Here is a 14,786-nt window from a genome sequence, read left to right on the forward strand (position 1 = left end):
TCCTATTGTACAAAAGTTTTAAATTTATAGTTGTTTTTGGATGACTGTAAAGGTAATATTTTTTATTCTAGTTGGATAACTGTTTTATATTATCATGTATGTGATGCTTCTCTTTATAGTTTATACTATAATATTAGGATGTTACAACTGTAGTGCAAGTTTTAAAACACCTTTAATTATCATAAAATAATTAATCTCTAAAATATTGTTTTAATAATTAAATAAATCTAAATTATAAACAAAATTGATCATGCAATTTTATATATAAACTTAGAAAACAAGTAGTATATATTTATATAATATTAAAAGAAAAATCACCATTGCAATGATATTACCAAATTGTTAATAAATTGAATATGAATAAATGGGTCAATTGAGATGAATTAATAGAATTTTCTTTACGTATGTCTGTCATGAAGGTCAAAGTAGATTGAATATGATTGAGAATTATGATTTCACAAGTAAGTTTTAGCAATTTTTTACTTATTTCATATCACTTTACTCAGAGGTATAGAGAAGAGTACTGATAAAGAACTGTGTTGTACAGAAAAGCAGAGAAGAAAGAAAGAAAAAAGTTAACCCCATTAATTTGTATTTAATGGAAGAGACTTGATTGAGACAAATTTTACTATGTTTGGATGAAATTGAAACTTTTAAATTACATTTGAATGAAATTGAATTTTTTTAAAAAGGTGGATGAACTTGACACAATGCACCAAAACCAGGAACAAATAAAACAATTAAACCTGAGGAAGTTAATAAAAAAAAACCAAGATTCTGGTCTAGATCTTTTGCAAATCTTTTACTATTAATTTTATAATTTTTATTATTGCCTGCACAGTCTTTTTATTATCTTTATAATCTTTTTATTTTTAGTTTTTATACTTAGTAATTGAAATATTATTTGAATTGGGGGAATTGAAACAGTTTGTAACTGATTTTAATTTTTACACTCAATTTTTTACTGAAATATAACAACAAATTCTAACATTTGTATCAAAATCTACCTTTCCTTCCAATAATTCTCTCTTACATGTGACAAAACACCTACACATACTCTAAAAATACCAATACGTACACATAATTGATAAAATAATTATGATAAAAATTCAATTAAAATTATATAAATTCATAATAATTCTAAATTTAGTTAAGTTTATTAAACAAATAAAAGAATAAAAATTACTGATAGAAAAATTAAGAATATTAAAATTATAGTTAAAAAAACTATCTTTTATCTGTTCCTCTGCAAATCCCAGTTCGATAAGCGCAAATTCGCCAACAGTGAAATCGGAAAAATGGACACGGACATTTCCCGGTGGGTGATGGAGTTCCTCCTCCGCAGTTCCGTACCCGATTCCCTAATCCAAAAAGCCCTAATCGTCCTTCCTCTCTCCGGGGCCGACTCCCGCCTCAAGAAGACCCTTCTTCTTCGCACTCTCCGCACCCTCCTCCTCAAGGCCTCCCTCTCCGAAACTGCGCTCCAAATCTTCGAACACCTCGAAGAACTCGATGGTGACTCCACCTCCGTCGCGCTCCGCCGCGCGTACCTGGCCGTTGCCGTCGAGTGCACTGTCAAGTACCTCGCCGCCGCCCCCGATGACCCCGAGGGGGTGTTTTCTGGCGCCGTGAAGCGGATCTGGCGCGGCCGCGTGGCGGCACTGGAGGCGCGCCGGAGCGGGCTGGTGTCTGGCGAGCTGGCGCAGTGGCGGGACGACGTGGAGGCAGCGCTTGGGGATTCTAGGGCTTGCGAGAGGCTGGCGGATTTCAATAGCAGGAGGGAGGCGATGAAAGAGGTGAGGGCGTATTTGAAGGAAGCGTGGGAATCGATGGGTCCTTCGTTCTTGGAATCGGTTGCGGCGATGTCGAAGGGTTTAACCAAGGAGAAAGAGGATTTTGTTATTAGTGGTGACAGGTGTGATAATGATCAAGATAAGGGAAATAACGGTGATCATGGCTGCATGGAGGGTGTGGCAATGCATGATGAGAATCAGACCAAACAACAATTGGAAGAGAAAATTGAGGCGAATCAGGAAGTGGGTGGATGTGACTTGCCACTTCAGGGAGATAAAGGTACCTTTTTTAACGACTGTGAGATTTGATTCTTGAATTTCAAATTTTTTCTTTTAGTGTGAACTTTTTGTTACTTGCAACGCAAATTATCTTTGTTTTTGGGTGTTACACTCAGTAGTGCTTGTTTAAGTTGTGGTAGTTAATGGAAGTGGTGGAAGCTTAATTTGTTCACAACTTAGTTGTCGGGTTTTGTGAGGCATGTTTTGAGTTTGCACTACGTGTTTTGTCCAGGTTTCTATGTTTTCGCTTGCAACGTTTTTTAAATATATGTTTTTTTTTAATTACTGAGTTTATGTATATGAATATTTTATCTAGTACCTTAGAATTTTTAATCAAGGTGTGCGTGCCTCTGCATGCAACAGTGTTTGTCTGTGGAAAGAAGTGTGAGTTTGGATACTAAATGATTCCCTGCATCATGGATGCGATTTAGAAATGGGACGTGGATGTGATTTTTCACTATTAGTTCTAGCTTTTGTGTTTTTCACAACTTGAATGTGAATTTTTTGGATGTGGAACATTTTCCTAAACATGTTATTAGTTGCTTCGTGTATACAACACGAAAGCAAAGATGTGGGAAATCAATTTGTAATTTTATTGTTTCTCTCATTGAGTATCAACTGCGATATGAATGGGTGCAAAACATTTTATAATAATGCTGTGTATTTGCTGTTGCCTTTACTAGTGTTGTTATCGTCAAGTGGAACCAGTTAGTATTTTTTTTCCTCACTTTGGATTTCCCACTCAATACAAAATTCTGTCAAATTAAAATTGGCTTCAACTTTGGAAAGATATATGTTAAAATTGGTCATTCATTATTTGGAATTAACTCCAACAATGAAGTCACAACACTGTTTGATAAATGCTATTCTTTCTACTGTTTCACTGTTATTTACACTTTACATTTGTTTTCCCAATAGTAATTCAAAAGCGGAATCTTCGGGTTAAACACAAACACTCTGCACTTCGTGCATGTCATAGGGGAGTTAAAATAAATTATTCAGAGGAAGGACGGAGCAAACATGATTCTGTTCCTAGTTCTGAAGTAAAAGAAGTTAGAGAATCCCTTAAATCAAGTTCTTATGATTTAAGAGCATTGGTCAAGGATCCTCTTCCTGATGCATTGCATTTATCTGAAGCTATAAGATCGAAATTGGCTACAAGTGATACAAATATTGAGCCACCTATTGAAAAGCAGAGTCCAAATGTAGATTTACCAGATCCAGATGTTTGCCAGACTATTGTACTTTTTCAGCCTAATGATGCCAATCTTGGGAAGAAGTCTTCTGTTTGTTGTAGTGATTTACATCAGCCCAACTTAATGGAACGAAACAGAAGTGCCCAGACATCTGAGGTAATCATGTTTGTTATTGTCTGTTTTAATCTAGGGGCAGATTCCTTTAATGTTGTATTGTTAGCCAGTGTCTATTTTTGATGTAAAGAATGCGTTGAGGTAACTTCTTTCATGGATTAATGCTTGCTATCTCTTGGAGTAAGCTTTCCTGCAAGGATTACCATCTCCCCGTGCTTTTTTCTTGTGGTTTGACAAGTTCTAAACAATTGCAATACAATGAAACTGGTGTAACAGCAACTGTGATCATGATGTATAAACCACACTTAAAACCTTGCTACCACTTGATCCAGTGGCCTGTGGATCCCCAAAGATGATGTTGATCATTAAGATGGTTTATAGTCCTTTTTTGATGGATTCTTTTTCTTGCTGTTGATACTTTGTATTTGGTTGCCATTTTGTTTTTGATTTTTGCATTGGCATATAACTTAGGTCCTTTTATTTTCCAGTGGAATGATTCAATAGACAACTCGCCACAAGCAAGACAGCCTAAGAGGAGGAAAAGGAGATGGAGTTCTTTGGAAGAGGAGACACTAAGGGCCGGTGTAAAAATGTATGCACTTGTTCTAAACTAGTCAAACCATAAATTTTCCTGGTTAACTGTGATATATTAGTTATAAGTACAATGGAAAGCTAATAAATTTGTAATAGTTTTGTGCCTTGAGATTTCATGTTCTCATTCACCATTTTTTTATACAGGTTTGGAGAAGGAAACTGGGCAACAATAAAAAGTTTTTACAGTAACATATTTGACAACAGAAGTGGAGTAAGCAATATCTTCCCCAAAATGCTTTGCTGTGTTTCTTCCTGGAAGTATACCTGTAATATCAAACTGATTTTGGAAAAACAATTATTTTTGAGGTTGATCTGAAGGACAAGTGGAGAAACATGATACGATGACCCAAATGTGCTACTTGAACATTCATGTCTATATCTTGTGGAGGTATTTTTCCCGGCATTTTTTCGTTAATTTTTTTTTCTATTAACTCGGGTTGATATACAAATTGATACGTCTAGTTTCTTTTATTGCTTGATTCCTTCTGTTTCATCAATACTGAATTAAGTCAATGTAGTATTCATAAGAGCCAACTTAGGATTCTTGAATATTAGGATCTAGCTACTCAAGCTTAACTAAGGTTTGGGATTGTCCTCTAAGTGGTATGACCAAATTATAATGTATAAGTAGGTGCAAACTTCATTTTACGAGTCAGTTTTATTAGGTTGAGTTAGATTTAGTCTATTTTTGAAGATGATATCATAGCTTATCTTAGAGAAGTTTGTTGGACTTATCATATCACTTGGTATTAGATCACCCACAAATATCCTGTAACATGGTCGAAAATTTCAATTTTTGGTGAGAGAATGTGTTGGAGATTCCATATCATATATATATATATATATATATATATATATATATATATATGAACAAAATTATAGTATGTAATTGACTGTAATTCTCATTTTACTAGCTAGTTTTGTAAGGGTGGGTTAGGTTTAAAGTTCACTTTCAAATATAAGTAATTTGGTCACAAGGAATACAATGTATTTTGGTATGGTAAGGTTATTCTTGACTTAAGGAAGAAATAGGCGAGTCTTGGTTGGCTCTTGAATAATTCTTGATGGTTTCGTGGAAGAATCTTGGAGGGAGGTCTAGAAGTTGGCAGAAGCTAGGTAGATGAGCTAGGTTGAAATTTTGTTATATTTGTGTAAAGTTTGGGCCATTTATGTGGCAGGTTTGGTGCCTATGAAGCACAAACACAAACAGTAGACATGACATCGATATTGCAACCATGGCAGTCAGTATTGCACGATTCATATCGCACAATAGATATGAATCACAACCCAAATGATAGTAAAATTTGTTTGTGTTCCTGAGTCGTTGTATGATTGATATTGCACTCTGAATTATAGGAATCACGATTCTAACAAGAAATAAATCTTGAATTGTGGATTTGGGTCTCACTCCGAAATGAGTTGGGTTGCATGACCCTGGTTTGGAAAACTCCTAATCTGCTTCATTTTATTATGTGAACTGAGCTAGAAGAAATGCATAGTAGTTCCTGATCTTCCTTACTTGGATTGCCATGAATGGTTTCTTTAGTAGCACAATGGCTCCCATGCGAGGAGGAAGAGGCAAAGTGGCTCCCATGCGAAGAGGAAGAGGCAAAGTGGCTCCCATGCGAAAAGGAAGAGGCAGAGGCAGTGCCCTCAGAAAACGAAGAGGCAGCAACACACACTAGAGAAGGCAACCCTAATTTGTCTTTTCTTTCTTATAGTCTTTTGGCCAAACATTTATCTGCCCAATTTTTTTTTCCATTTAACAAAGGAGTTGGGTCATACAACACAACTCAATCTAACCATTATAACATTAACCTAATATACCCATCTATACAACCACTCTTTTTGAATATTGTTATTATTAATTACATGTTTATATGTCTTATATGTTCCATTTTTTAAAAGCTTTTGAATCTTACTATTGACGATACGAAATATAAGCTCTTTGATACATAATTTGTATTGGGGTTCAATTGCCATGATTGCAAAAACTATAATCTCCTAAATGTTGGACATGACAACATGGGCACACACACGTACTCATATGTATATTGAATATCATTGTGAATTATTTAAATTTTCAATCAAGGTTCATATATTAAAAATCATATATAAGAAAGTTAGTCTAGTATAACAATATGAATACAAAAATGGATCTAATCCATCCATCTAAAATCCAAAAAGTGAAAAAAAGATGCATCCCATTTAAGACATTCCACCCCTTTGTTGATCATCATCATTGAAAAAGACATCCTCTAGCTTCATCGTAAGACAAATTTAATGGAGAAGGGGAAACTCTAAAGTGGCAAGGGTGTGGTGGAGCCGCAAAAGATCATTTTTTAAATTCAACACTTTAGTACAGTGTTTGACTTGTGTCATACATGCCTCAATGTCGGACACTAGAACATGTTACTGAACAAGCTATGCCCTTGCTTCATAGTTTGGTGCCTCAATGGGCAAAGGCCGTGAGCCTATGTTGAGGTATGGTTTGGCTTAGATGGAGGTGTTCTTGGTTGATCAAGGATAGTGTAGAGTGTTGAGGATATGATCCTCAAAGAAGAGGACAAGAATAGAACAAGAAGATGAATAAAAGCTCAAAGAAAGAAGGACAAAAAATGGTAAAATGTTACCAAAATATTGGCTAGTTTTTGAAACTAACATGGATGGTTGAGCTTTGAATCAACCTTACGCCTCTCCTGTGGAGTTAAGCAAGAAAGAGGATTTCCACTTGAAAACTCCAGTCAAGATGAGAACTTTCTAAAGAAGAATGAAGACTCTCTTTGACAAAATCTCTCTAGATTTCAGATTTATAGAAGTTATGCAAAAATATGACCTATGCTCTCCTTATATAGATGGAGGGTTGTGTGGAAGGAGTGGTAAATTATTCTCCTTCCCACCCTTATGTCCAAATAAACCTGAATACTAAACTACTAAAGGATTAGCCAAGCCTACCATACATTATCTTAGTATCCAAACAAATATCTATTAAGTGAAAATCTTGTTTCTATTATCTTGCTAAGTGTGATGATTTTCTTCTCATCCTCATCCCATTTCTTGTCAACATTTTTCCAAGATCTTAAACTTAATTTATCATATCCAGTCACATCAATGGTTCTGTTTTTTTCCCTATTGAATTCTTCCCGTGTAATTTCGCTGAAAGATAGTATTTGTTTGGTGCCTCCCTTTGTCCCTAAAAGTGAAGGATTCAAGGTGATTAACAATATTCTGTAAATTGGGTATTAAGGTTTATGGTGGATTCAGTCATTGTTCAGGACTGTGGCTTCTTGGGGGTTGGATCATGGTTTAGTGAGTGATAGACCAATCAGAATTTACAGAAACATTCAAGACAGGTTCTTGAATGACTTTTATTAAGAACCAAACTGTTCTGTCAATGTGACAGGATTACAACAATGTTCCTCCAACACAAAGGTCTTTCGAGAGGACCTTAACTCTCCACAAATTCCTTTTCCTCCAAAATTCCTAAAACTGCTAACAACAACCTAAACACAAACTATATATACTAGTCTGTTACAACCTGTTATAGCTACAGGAAGTTATAACTACCTCCTTTATTTATTTCTTCTAGTATAGACTTTCCCATTGAACCTATCAATACCGTGCCTTTGAAGTTTCACCTTGTCCTCTAGGTGAAAGTCTGGAATTTCTTTGATGATAGCAGCAGAAGACTCCCAACTGTTCTCAATCTCCAGAAGCTTTTGCCATTTGGGTAGCACTTCTAATTCACATTAATGCATCTATCTTGCAACTTTTCTGGAATGACTTTCAGCATATGTTCTTCAGATAGCATTGGGGGTAAGGGTTGAAAGGAAATGTCTTTAACTGCTGGCTTGAGCAAGGAAACATGAAAGACTGAATGAATGCAAATGGGTTCTGGTAAGAGCAACTTGTTGGCTACTTGGACAGTGCGTTCCACCACCTGATAAGGACCATAATAGTGAGGACTTAATTTTTCATTAGGTTTCCTTGCTAAGGATTTGAATATGTATGGTTGGATCTTAAGAAAACCCCAATCTCCTTCCTTATAAACCACATCCCTCTTTTGATTGTTGGCTTGAAGCCTATTCTGGTCTTGTGCTTTTCACAAGTTATCTTTTAATGCTTTTAAAATCACATCTCGTTCTTTTTGCATCTGATATACGCATTCCACCTTGGATGGAATGGTTGTCTTTCAAAACTAAAGAGGGATCACGTCCATATAGAGCCTTGAATGGTGTTATCTGAGAAGAGGCACTGTAGTTGGCATTGAACCAAAATTCAGCCCAAGGTAATGACGTGGGCCAATGCTTGGGTTGAGTTCCTGTCATGAACCTTAAGTATGTTTCCAGACAACGATTGACAACTTCAGTTTGCCCATCCGGAGTGATAAGCAGTGCTGTACTTCAACTTAGTCCCAGCTTGTTTAAAAATTTCCTTCTAAAACTGGCTGAGGAATAATTGGTCTCGGTTTGAAACTATGGAGGAAGGAAACCCATGAAATTTAACCACTTCATTCACAAAAATCTGAGCCACATCTTGAGCTTAATTGGGATGAGATAAAGCAAAGAAGTGAACATATTTAGTAAGTCTGTCTACTAGCACAAAAATGGTATCTTTTCCTTTTGCTCTAGGCAGCCCCCCTACGTCGTCCATGGAGATGTCAGACCATACTTGAGTAGGAACTGGTAATGGTTGCAATAAGCCAGCTGGAGCCAAGATTTCAGTTTTTTTTTTCTCTGGCACGTTGGAAATTGCATCACAAAAGCCTTTATGTCATTTCTCATGCCCTTCCAATATAGGACTCCCACAACCCTTTTGAGAGTGTGAAAATAACCACTGTGACCCCTAAAGGTGACTCATGGAGCTCCTGAAGAATGATGGGAACTCTAGACTAGTGTTTAGGCAATACTAGTTTACTTTGATAATAGAGCCTCCCTTTTTCAATTCATAGTTGGCATGAGCTTGAGGATTTATCATCAAGTCTTGAATAATAGCACTCAACTTAGTATCCTTTTGCATCTCCCCATCCCAGTCTTCTCAATCTTGTGGTTGCAAAAACAGAGATATTGCTAAAATAAGCATGTTTGGAAAGCGCATCAGCCACTACATTCTCTTTCCCAGGTCTGTATCGAATTTCAAAGTCGAAGCCAATTAATTTCTAAGCCCATTTGAACTCTTCTTCTGTCAAGTTTCTGGGCAGTCAAAAACTTTAAACTCTTTTGATCAGTAACTATAATGAAATGTGATCTCAGCAAATAATGCTTCCATTTTTACCACAATCATCAATTCTCTTTCATATACTGATTTGTTTTGGGCCCTCTCTGATAGTGCTTGACTCCAAAAGGCAAAAGGCCTGTTGTCTTGGAGTAAAACAACACCCAATCCCTTACTAGAGGTATCAGTCTCAATAACAAAGGGTTTTGAAAAATTTGGAACAACTAAGGTTCGTAAACGTGCTACTGCAGATTTAAGGATTTCAAAAACGTTGTGAGTTTCAGCATTCCAATCGAACCCATCTTTCTTCAACAGTTGGGTCAAGTGTTTGGCTATTTTGCCATAATCTTGTACAAACCGTCTATAATACCCCGTGAGGCCCAAGAAAAATCCACATTGCTTCGATTTTCTTGGGATCAGCAGAAATCCCTGCGCACCTAAAGTGACATGCCCAAATATTCAATGCTATTTTGGCCAAAGCTGCACTTCTTTTTATTGACTTTCAATTGGTACTCAATCAACTTCTGTGAAACTTGTGACAGATGCTGCTCTAAAGAGGGGCTGTAAATCAAAATATCGTTGAAAAACACCAACACAAATTTCCTCAGAAAAGGGCATGACCAAAAATTCATAGTGGGCCTCATGCGTTTGAAAAGCTGTCTTCTCAATATCTTCTTCCTTCATACGAATCTGGTGATATCCGGATTTAGAAGATAGCTGCTCCAGCCAATTCATCCAACAACTCATCTATGACTGGAATAGGAAATTTAGTTGGAATGGTTAGCTTGTTAAGGGCCCTATAGTTCACACAAAATCTCCACCCACCAATTTTTCCTTCACTGGAATAAGGACTGATACTACGAATAATTCCTGCTTTCGGCATCTCACTAATCAATTTCTCAATTTCATTTTTTAGTTGGTGTGAGTATTTGTAAGGTCAATGATTAGGAATGGAAGCCCCTTCTATAAGATGAATTGTATGGTCTTGCTGCCTTTTCGGAGGTAACCCTTCCAAATCCTGGAAAACCTTAGTATGACCTCTCAACACCTCTTCCACTTCGCTTGGTACTGTCATAAACCTTTCTGCTGTGTCTTCTTTTACACATCAACCAAAAAACCTGTATCACCCTTTTTCAATTCAGTGATCAACCTTTTAAAAGAAGTTGCAGTAGTAGAGAGAGCTGGATCTCCCATCACTGTTATTTGATTATTCCCTCCACCTAGCTTTAGTTTGCCAAAATCTGCCTTCACTTCACCCAAGCTGGCTAATCCCAAAACAACATCTGCCCCTCCAATATCAAAGATGAAGAATTCTTGGCGAATATGCAGCCCTTGAATTTCTAACACAATCTGTAGATTTTCCTTTACATTTCAGCCTTCTTCCATCTCCAACTTCTACCACAGTTGCTACTGGTTTTAACCCACATCTTCCCATTAATTCTTGCGAAAGAAAATTATGGGAAGCTTCACAATCCAGCATAACAATCACCTTCTCTTCCCCTATGTGTCCCCAAACTTTCCATGATTTCTTGGTAGTCAAACCAGCCAAAGTAAACATGGACAGTTGTAAAATTTTCTGACCTGCATTGCCCTCCAGCAATTCCTACATATCTCCCAATAAGCCATCTGTATCTACTCCCTGTTCTTCAGTAACTAATAGCATGTGAAATTATTTATTGCGGCAGACATGGTTTGGACCAAACTTCTTATCACATCTGAAACACAACTCTTTCTTAGTCTTGTCTGGCATTTCTTCATCAGTTAAGCATCTAAAGGACGACCCTCTGTTTTGCTGAGAACCTTGATTCCTCCCGACCAAATTGTTCATTCCTCCTACTTTTTTTCCTTTTTCCATAGCACCACTTGATGATTTCCTTCTCACGCAAAAGTCCTAGTCATCCAATTGGATTTGGATACTGTCACAACTGTATTATCGATAGAACCCTTTTCTTTGGATAAAACTTTAATTTTATCTTCAACCATTTGGGCTGTCATCATCAGGTCATCCAAATTTGAAGGTTTATACAGCTTAACTTTCGCATTGATCTCATCCTTTAACCCATTCAAGAATATCCCAATGAGATAATCTTGATTCATTCCTTTTAGCAATCTGCATATTGCTTGAATTGTTCGACATAATCTTCTACATTTCCTGTTTGTTTCAACGCCAACAAAACTTCAAAAGGATTTCTCAACATATTTGGCTGAAAACGTTGTACCACTGCCATCTTGAAAGATTCCCAAGTAGGATATGGGTAGCAAGATTCCCACCACTGAAACCAATTTAAAGCTTTTCCCTCCAAGGCCACCATCACTGTTTGCATTCTTTCAACTTCGGAGACTTCTTGCCAATGGAAATATCTGTCCAATCTATTAGTCCAGCCAAAATCATCTTCCCCTGCAAAGATTGGTATATCCAGTTTGCGCCACCTTGAACCTCCATTTACTTTGCTGTCTTGATCATTTTCAACAGTCTTTTCGGCCAACAAGTCAGTATTATTAGACCCAGAAGTGGAATTGCAGGTGATCTTTTCCACCATTCCCGATAATCCACTGATAAGATTCTCCATTCTTTGAAGACGTTCCAGGTGCTCATTTTCTACTTTTAGTCTGTCGTGTCTATCTTCTTGAATCATGCATTCCAGACTTTCGAATTTGGAGTCCATTCTGGTGTTAACTATACGCGTTCAACACAGCTACCACAGGGCCAAGAAGGAAGCTTTGAATACTAGTTGATAGACCAACCAGAATTTACAGAATCATTCAAGACAGGTTCTTGAATGACTTTTATTGAGAACCAAACTGTTCTGTCAATGTGACAGGATTACAACAATGTTCCTCCAACAGAAAAGGTCTTTAGAGAGGACCTTAACTCTCCACAAATTCCTTTTCCTCCAAAACTTCTAAAACTGCTGACAACAACCTAAACACAGACTATATATACTAGTCTGTTACAACCTGTTATAGATACAGGAGGTTATTACTACCTCCTTTATTTATTTCTTCTAGTATAAACTTTCCCAGTGAACCTATCTGTGAGTTTGTGAGAGATAGCTGAGAGGTGGTGAGACTTGAGATGTGAAAACAGAGAGGGGGGCAAGGGCAAGAGATGAAGCCAATGCTTAATGTGCTGAGATTAAGAGTAGCAGCAGAGAATGAGTTATCAGACGGTGCATAGTTGCCAGCATAGACAGCACACCCGAGATGGAGACATTACCTTTCTCACTGAACACACACTAAACAAATTTGGAATTGGTTTAGCTTTTTGAAAACATGTGACAAATTTCTAAATACCCCCCTCATTAAAAGTTTACCATTCATCATCTCAAGCTATTATATTTCAATTTGTATCACGTATATGTATTCGATATTTTAGGACACTTTATCTATACTTGTAGATAAATTATCTAATCTATAAACACTCATATTTTTATAGTGACAATAGTTTAGAATTTTTTATTTTGACAATGTCTAATTAATATGATTTTAATTTGGATTTACACAATTCCAATTATATATTTATTATATTTTAAGAATTTTTCTTACATTTTTCAATAGCATAAGTCACGTACTGTATCTTGTTATTTTCAAAATAAGCATATTGCTGTATTGGATAGGCATCCTATTCGATACACTTAGCTTAGCCCTGGGTCCCAAGCATGGTGCTGCCATCATGCCATACTTCCACGACAACACTGTTGCTAAGCAGCAATACTATGCAACTCTGATATTTACTGGCAACATATAAATTGGAACATTAAAGCTTGCTAAATATGATGGAAATTATAATATCGAGAGTTGGTAAAATGCGTTCTAGATTGATATCTTGTTTTATGATTCTTGATCATTGAGTATATTTTTTTCTTGCTCTTTGCTTCTCTTCTTCCTGGCTCATACTTCTAGTCTTTTAGTTGGAGGATCAAGTTGGTCTATGAGGTAAACAACATTACAATATTCTTATCTGCAGGACTTTGTAATATTTTCAGGTAATGACAATTTTGATAGCAGCTTCACGCTGTGCGATCAAGTTTTATTAAAACACCATCAAATAGTACAGTTAGTGAGGACCAACTGGTATCCAAAGCCCATGCACGGATCTTTCAAACACTTCATTCTTCCGTGTCTGCTTTCAACTGCTCAGCTGAAGGTTAGATTTGAAAGTGCAGTTTTTGACGACGATGGCATAAATGTATCTGAAAGTTTTATGGTTGTCAGCTGTTTTAAAATAGATTCTAATGTATAAGTAAAGTAAGGTTTCTTGTCATGGTGTACAGCATATAATGAACTCCGCCTTCTTAAAATCTCAACAAAATTTTAATTTCATGTTTCTAATTTTGAAACAAAGAAATAGAAGAATAGAAATCTCAATACTGTGGTTCCATATTTTTATATCTTCGTGAAAAATCAACTGTGGTCGATTTGCCACACCGTTCCATGTGTGTCTGCCCTTGACAATAGTGACAGCCATAGAGAATATGTAATTATATAGGCAACCAGAGTCTTGCATTCGTTTTGGCAGCTACTGTGTAGAGTTTTCCCATACAAATTGGTGCATTATACAGAACAAAGGAACTTGGTAATGTTGTTCAAAACTTGATGAACAAATTGCAAAAGCATTTTGACACATTGGAGAGAAGAAATGTTGTAGCTTATTACACGAAAAAGTATACTATTAACTTGGGGTCTACATTTCAGGTTCCCATTCTGGTAGTGCGAAAGATCAAGTCAATTTCGAGGTCTGAATTGTACTAGTTATGGTGTTTAAGTTTTAATCTGTATTTGCAATTATAGTCCCTTTTAACGGCTACAAGTATGATATTGATAGCCATGTAAATTTATAATCCAACTCATGTTTTCTCTAGTAAGAACTTACAGATGTGGTACATCAACTTTAATTGTTGTCTTGTTTTTTCTTATTTCCTTTCCTTTTGTGTTTTTTCAACTTCGGCTGGTGACTGGGCCGCAAAACTAGCTAGATTTTCATCAGCTTAATTTTTTATATTAGGGGGATTGAATGATTGATTAGTGGACGAATTTATACAAATAGACTGGTAAATTAATTTTGAAGATTTTCAGTTACTTGATCTAAAGGTATTTTACTTATGACAATATCATAAAGGCTAATAAATAGTACATGATATTGTCAGTGCATTCGTATTAAAATCAATAACTAATAAAGAAAATATTGGGACACTTTTATATCTAAAACTTTATAATTTACTTCATCCGAGAGTGAAAGGTTTAAACCATTCATGAAAATATCCAGAGTTCGTTATATAGACTTGTTATTTGTTATTGAAAAAATCGGTTTAAATAGGATGATTGAAAAATTAAAAAAAAAGTCATTTGATTTTTTTTTCAAGAAAATAAAAGTAACTTAAATTATGTTATTTTATTATATATAAAGTTATTATTAATAAATATTAATGTATATTATTAAAATCTTAATTTAAGTATGATAAAATTTCAATTGAAGTTTTATATTTATTTTATTGGCGGGTTTGATTGAAAATTTGTTCCAGAAACTTTATTCTGAAAACATTTTATATTAAAAAAATTATTCTAGAAATTGTTACATTCTTAATTCTTTTAGATA

At 35.8% G+C, this 14,786-nt stretch overlaps 1 protein-coding gene across 5 annotated transcripts; it reads left to right on the forward strand.

Annotated features, from left to right (window-relative positions):
* Positions 1 to 1,231: 1,231 nt before the first annotated feature.
* LOC108342963 (uncharacterized) lies at positions 1,232 to 14,079 on the forward strand. Of its 5 annotated transcripts, none has more exons than XR_008249889.1 (7): positions 1,232 to 2,073; positions 2,991 to 3,424; positions 3,871 to 3,974; positions 4,121 to 4,187; positions 4,283 to 4,364; positions 13,158 to 13,337; positions 13,886 to 14,079. XR_008249889.1 is itself a non-coding variant. In XM_017580917.2 (6 exons), the coding sequence occupies exons 1-5, from the start codon at positions 1,299 to 1,301 to the stop codon at positions 4,319 to 4,321; spliced, it is 1,419 nt and encodes a 472-aa protein (XP_017436406.1). In that variant the 5' UTR covers positions 1,232 to 1,298; the 3' UTR covers positions 4,322 to 4,364; positions 5,523 to 5,666. The 5 variants fall into 5 exon arrangements, 2 of the variants coding, with proteins under 2 accessions (XP_017436406.1, XP_017436404.1); XR_008249890.1 differs by having other exon boundaries at positions 3,210 to 3,424; positions 13,177 to 13,337; XR_001833449.2 differs by having other exon boundaries at positions 1,233 to 2,073; positions 13,177 to 13,337.
* The last annotated feature ends 707 nt before the right edge of the window (positions 14,080 to 14,786 follow it).

The sequence above is a fragment of the Vigna angularis genome, chromosome 6 (genome assembly GCF_016808095.1).
Source record: "Vigna angularis cultivar LongXiaoDou No.4 chromosome 6, ASM1680809v1, whole genome shotgun sequence".
Taxonomy (NCBI): Eukaryota; Viridiplantae; Streptophyta; class Magnoliopsida; order Fabales; family Fabaceae; genus Vigna; species Vigna angularis.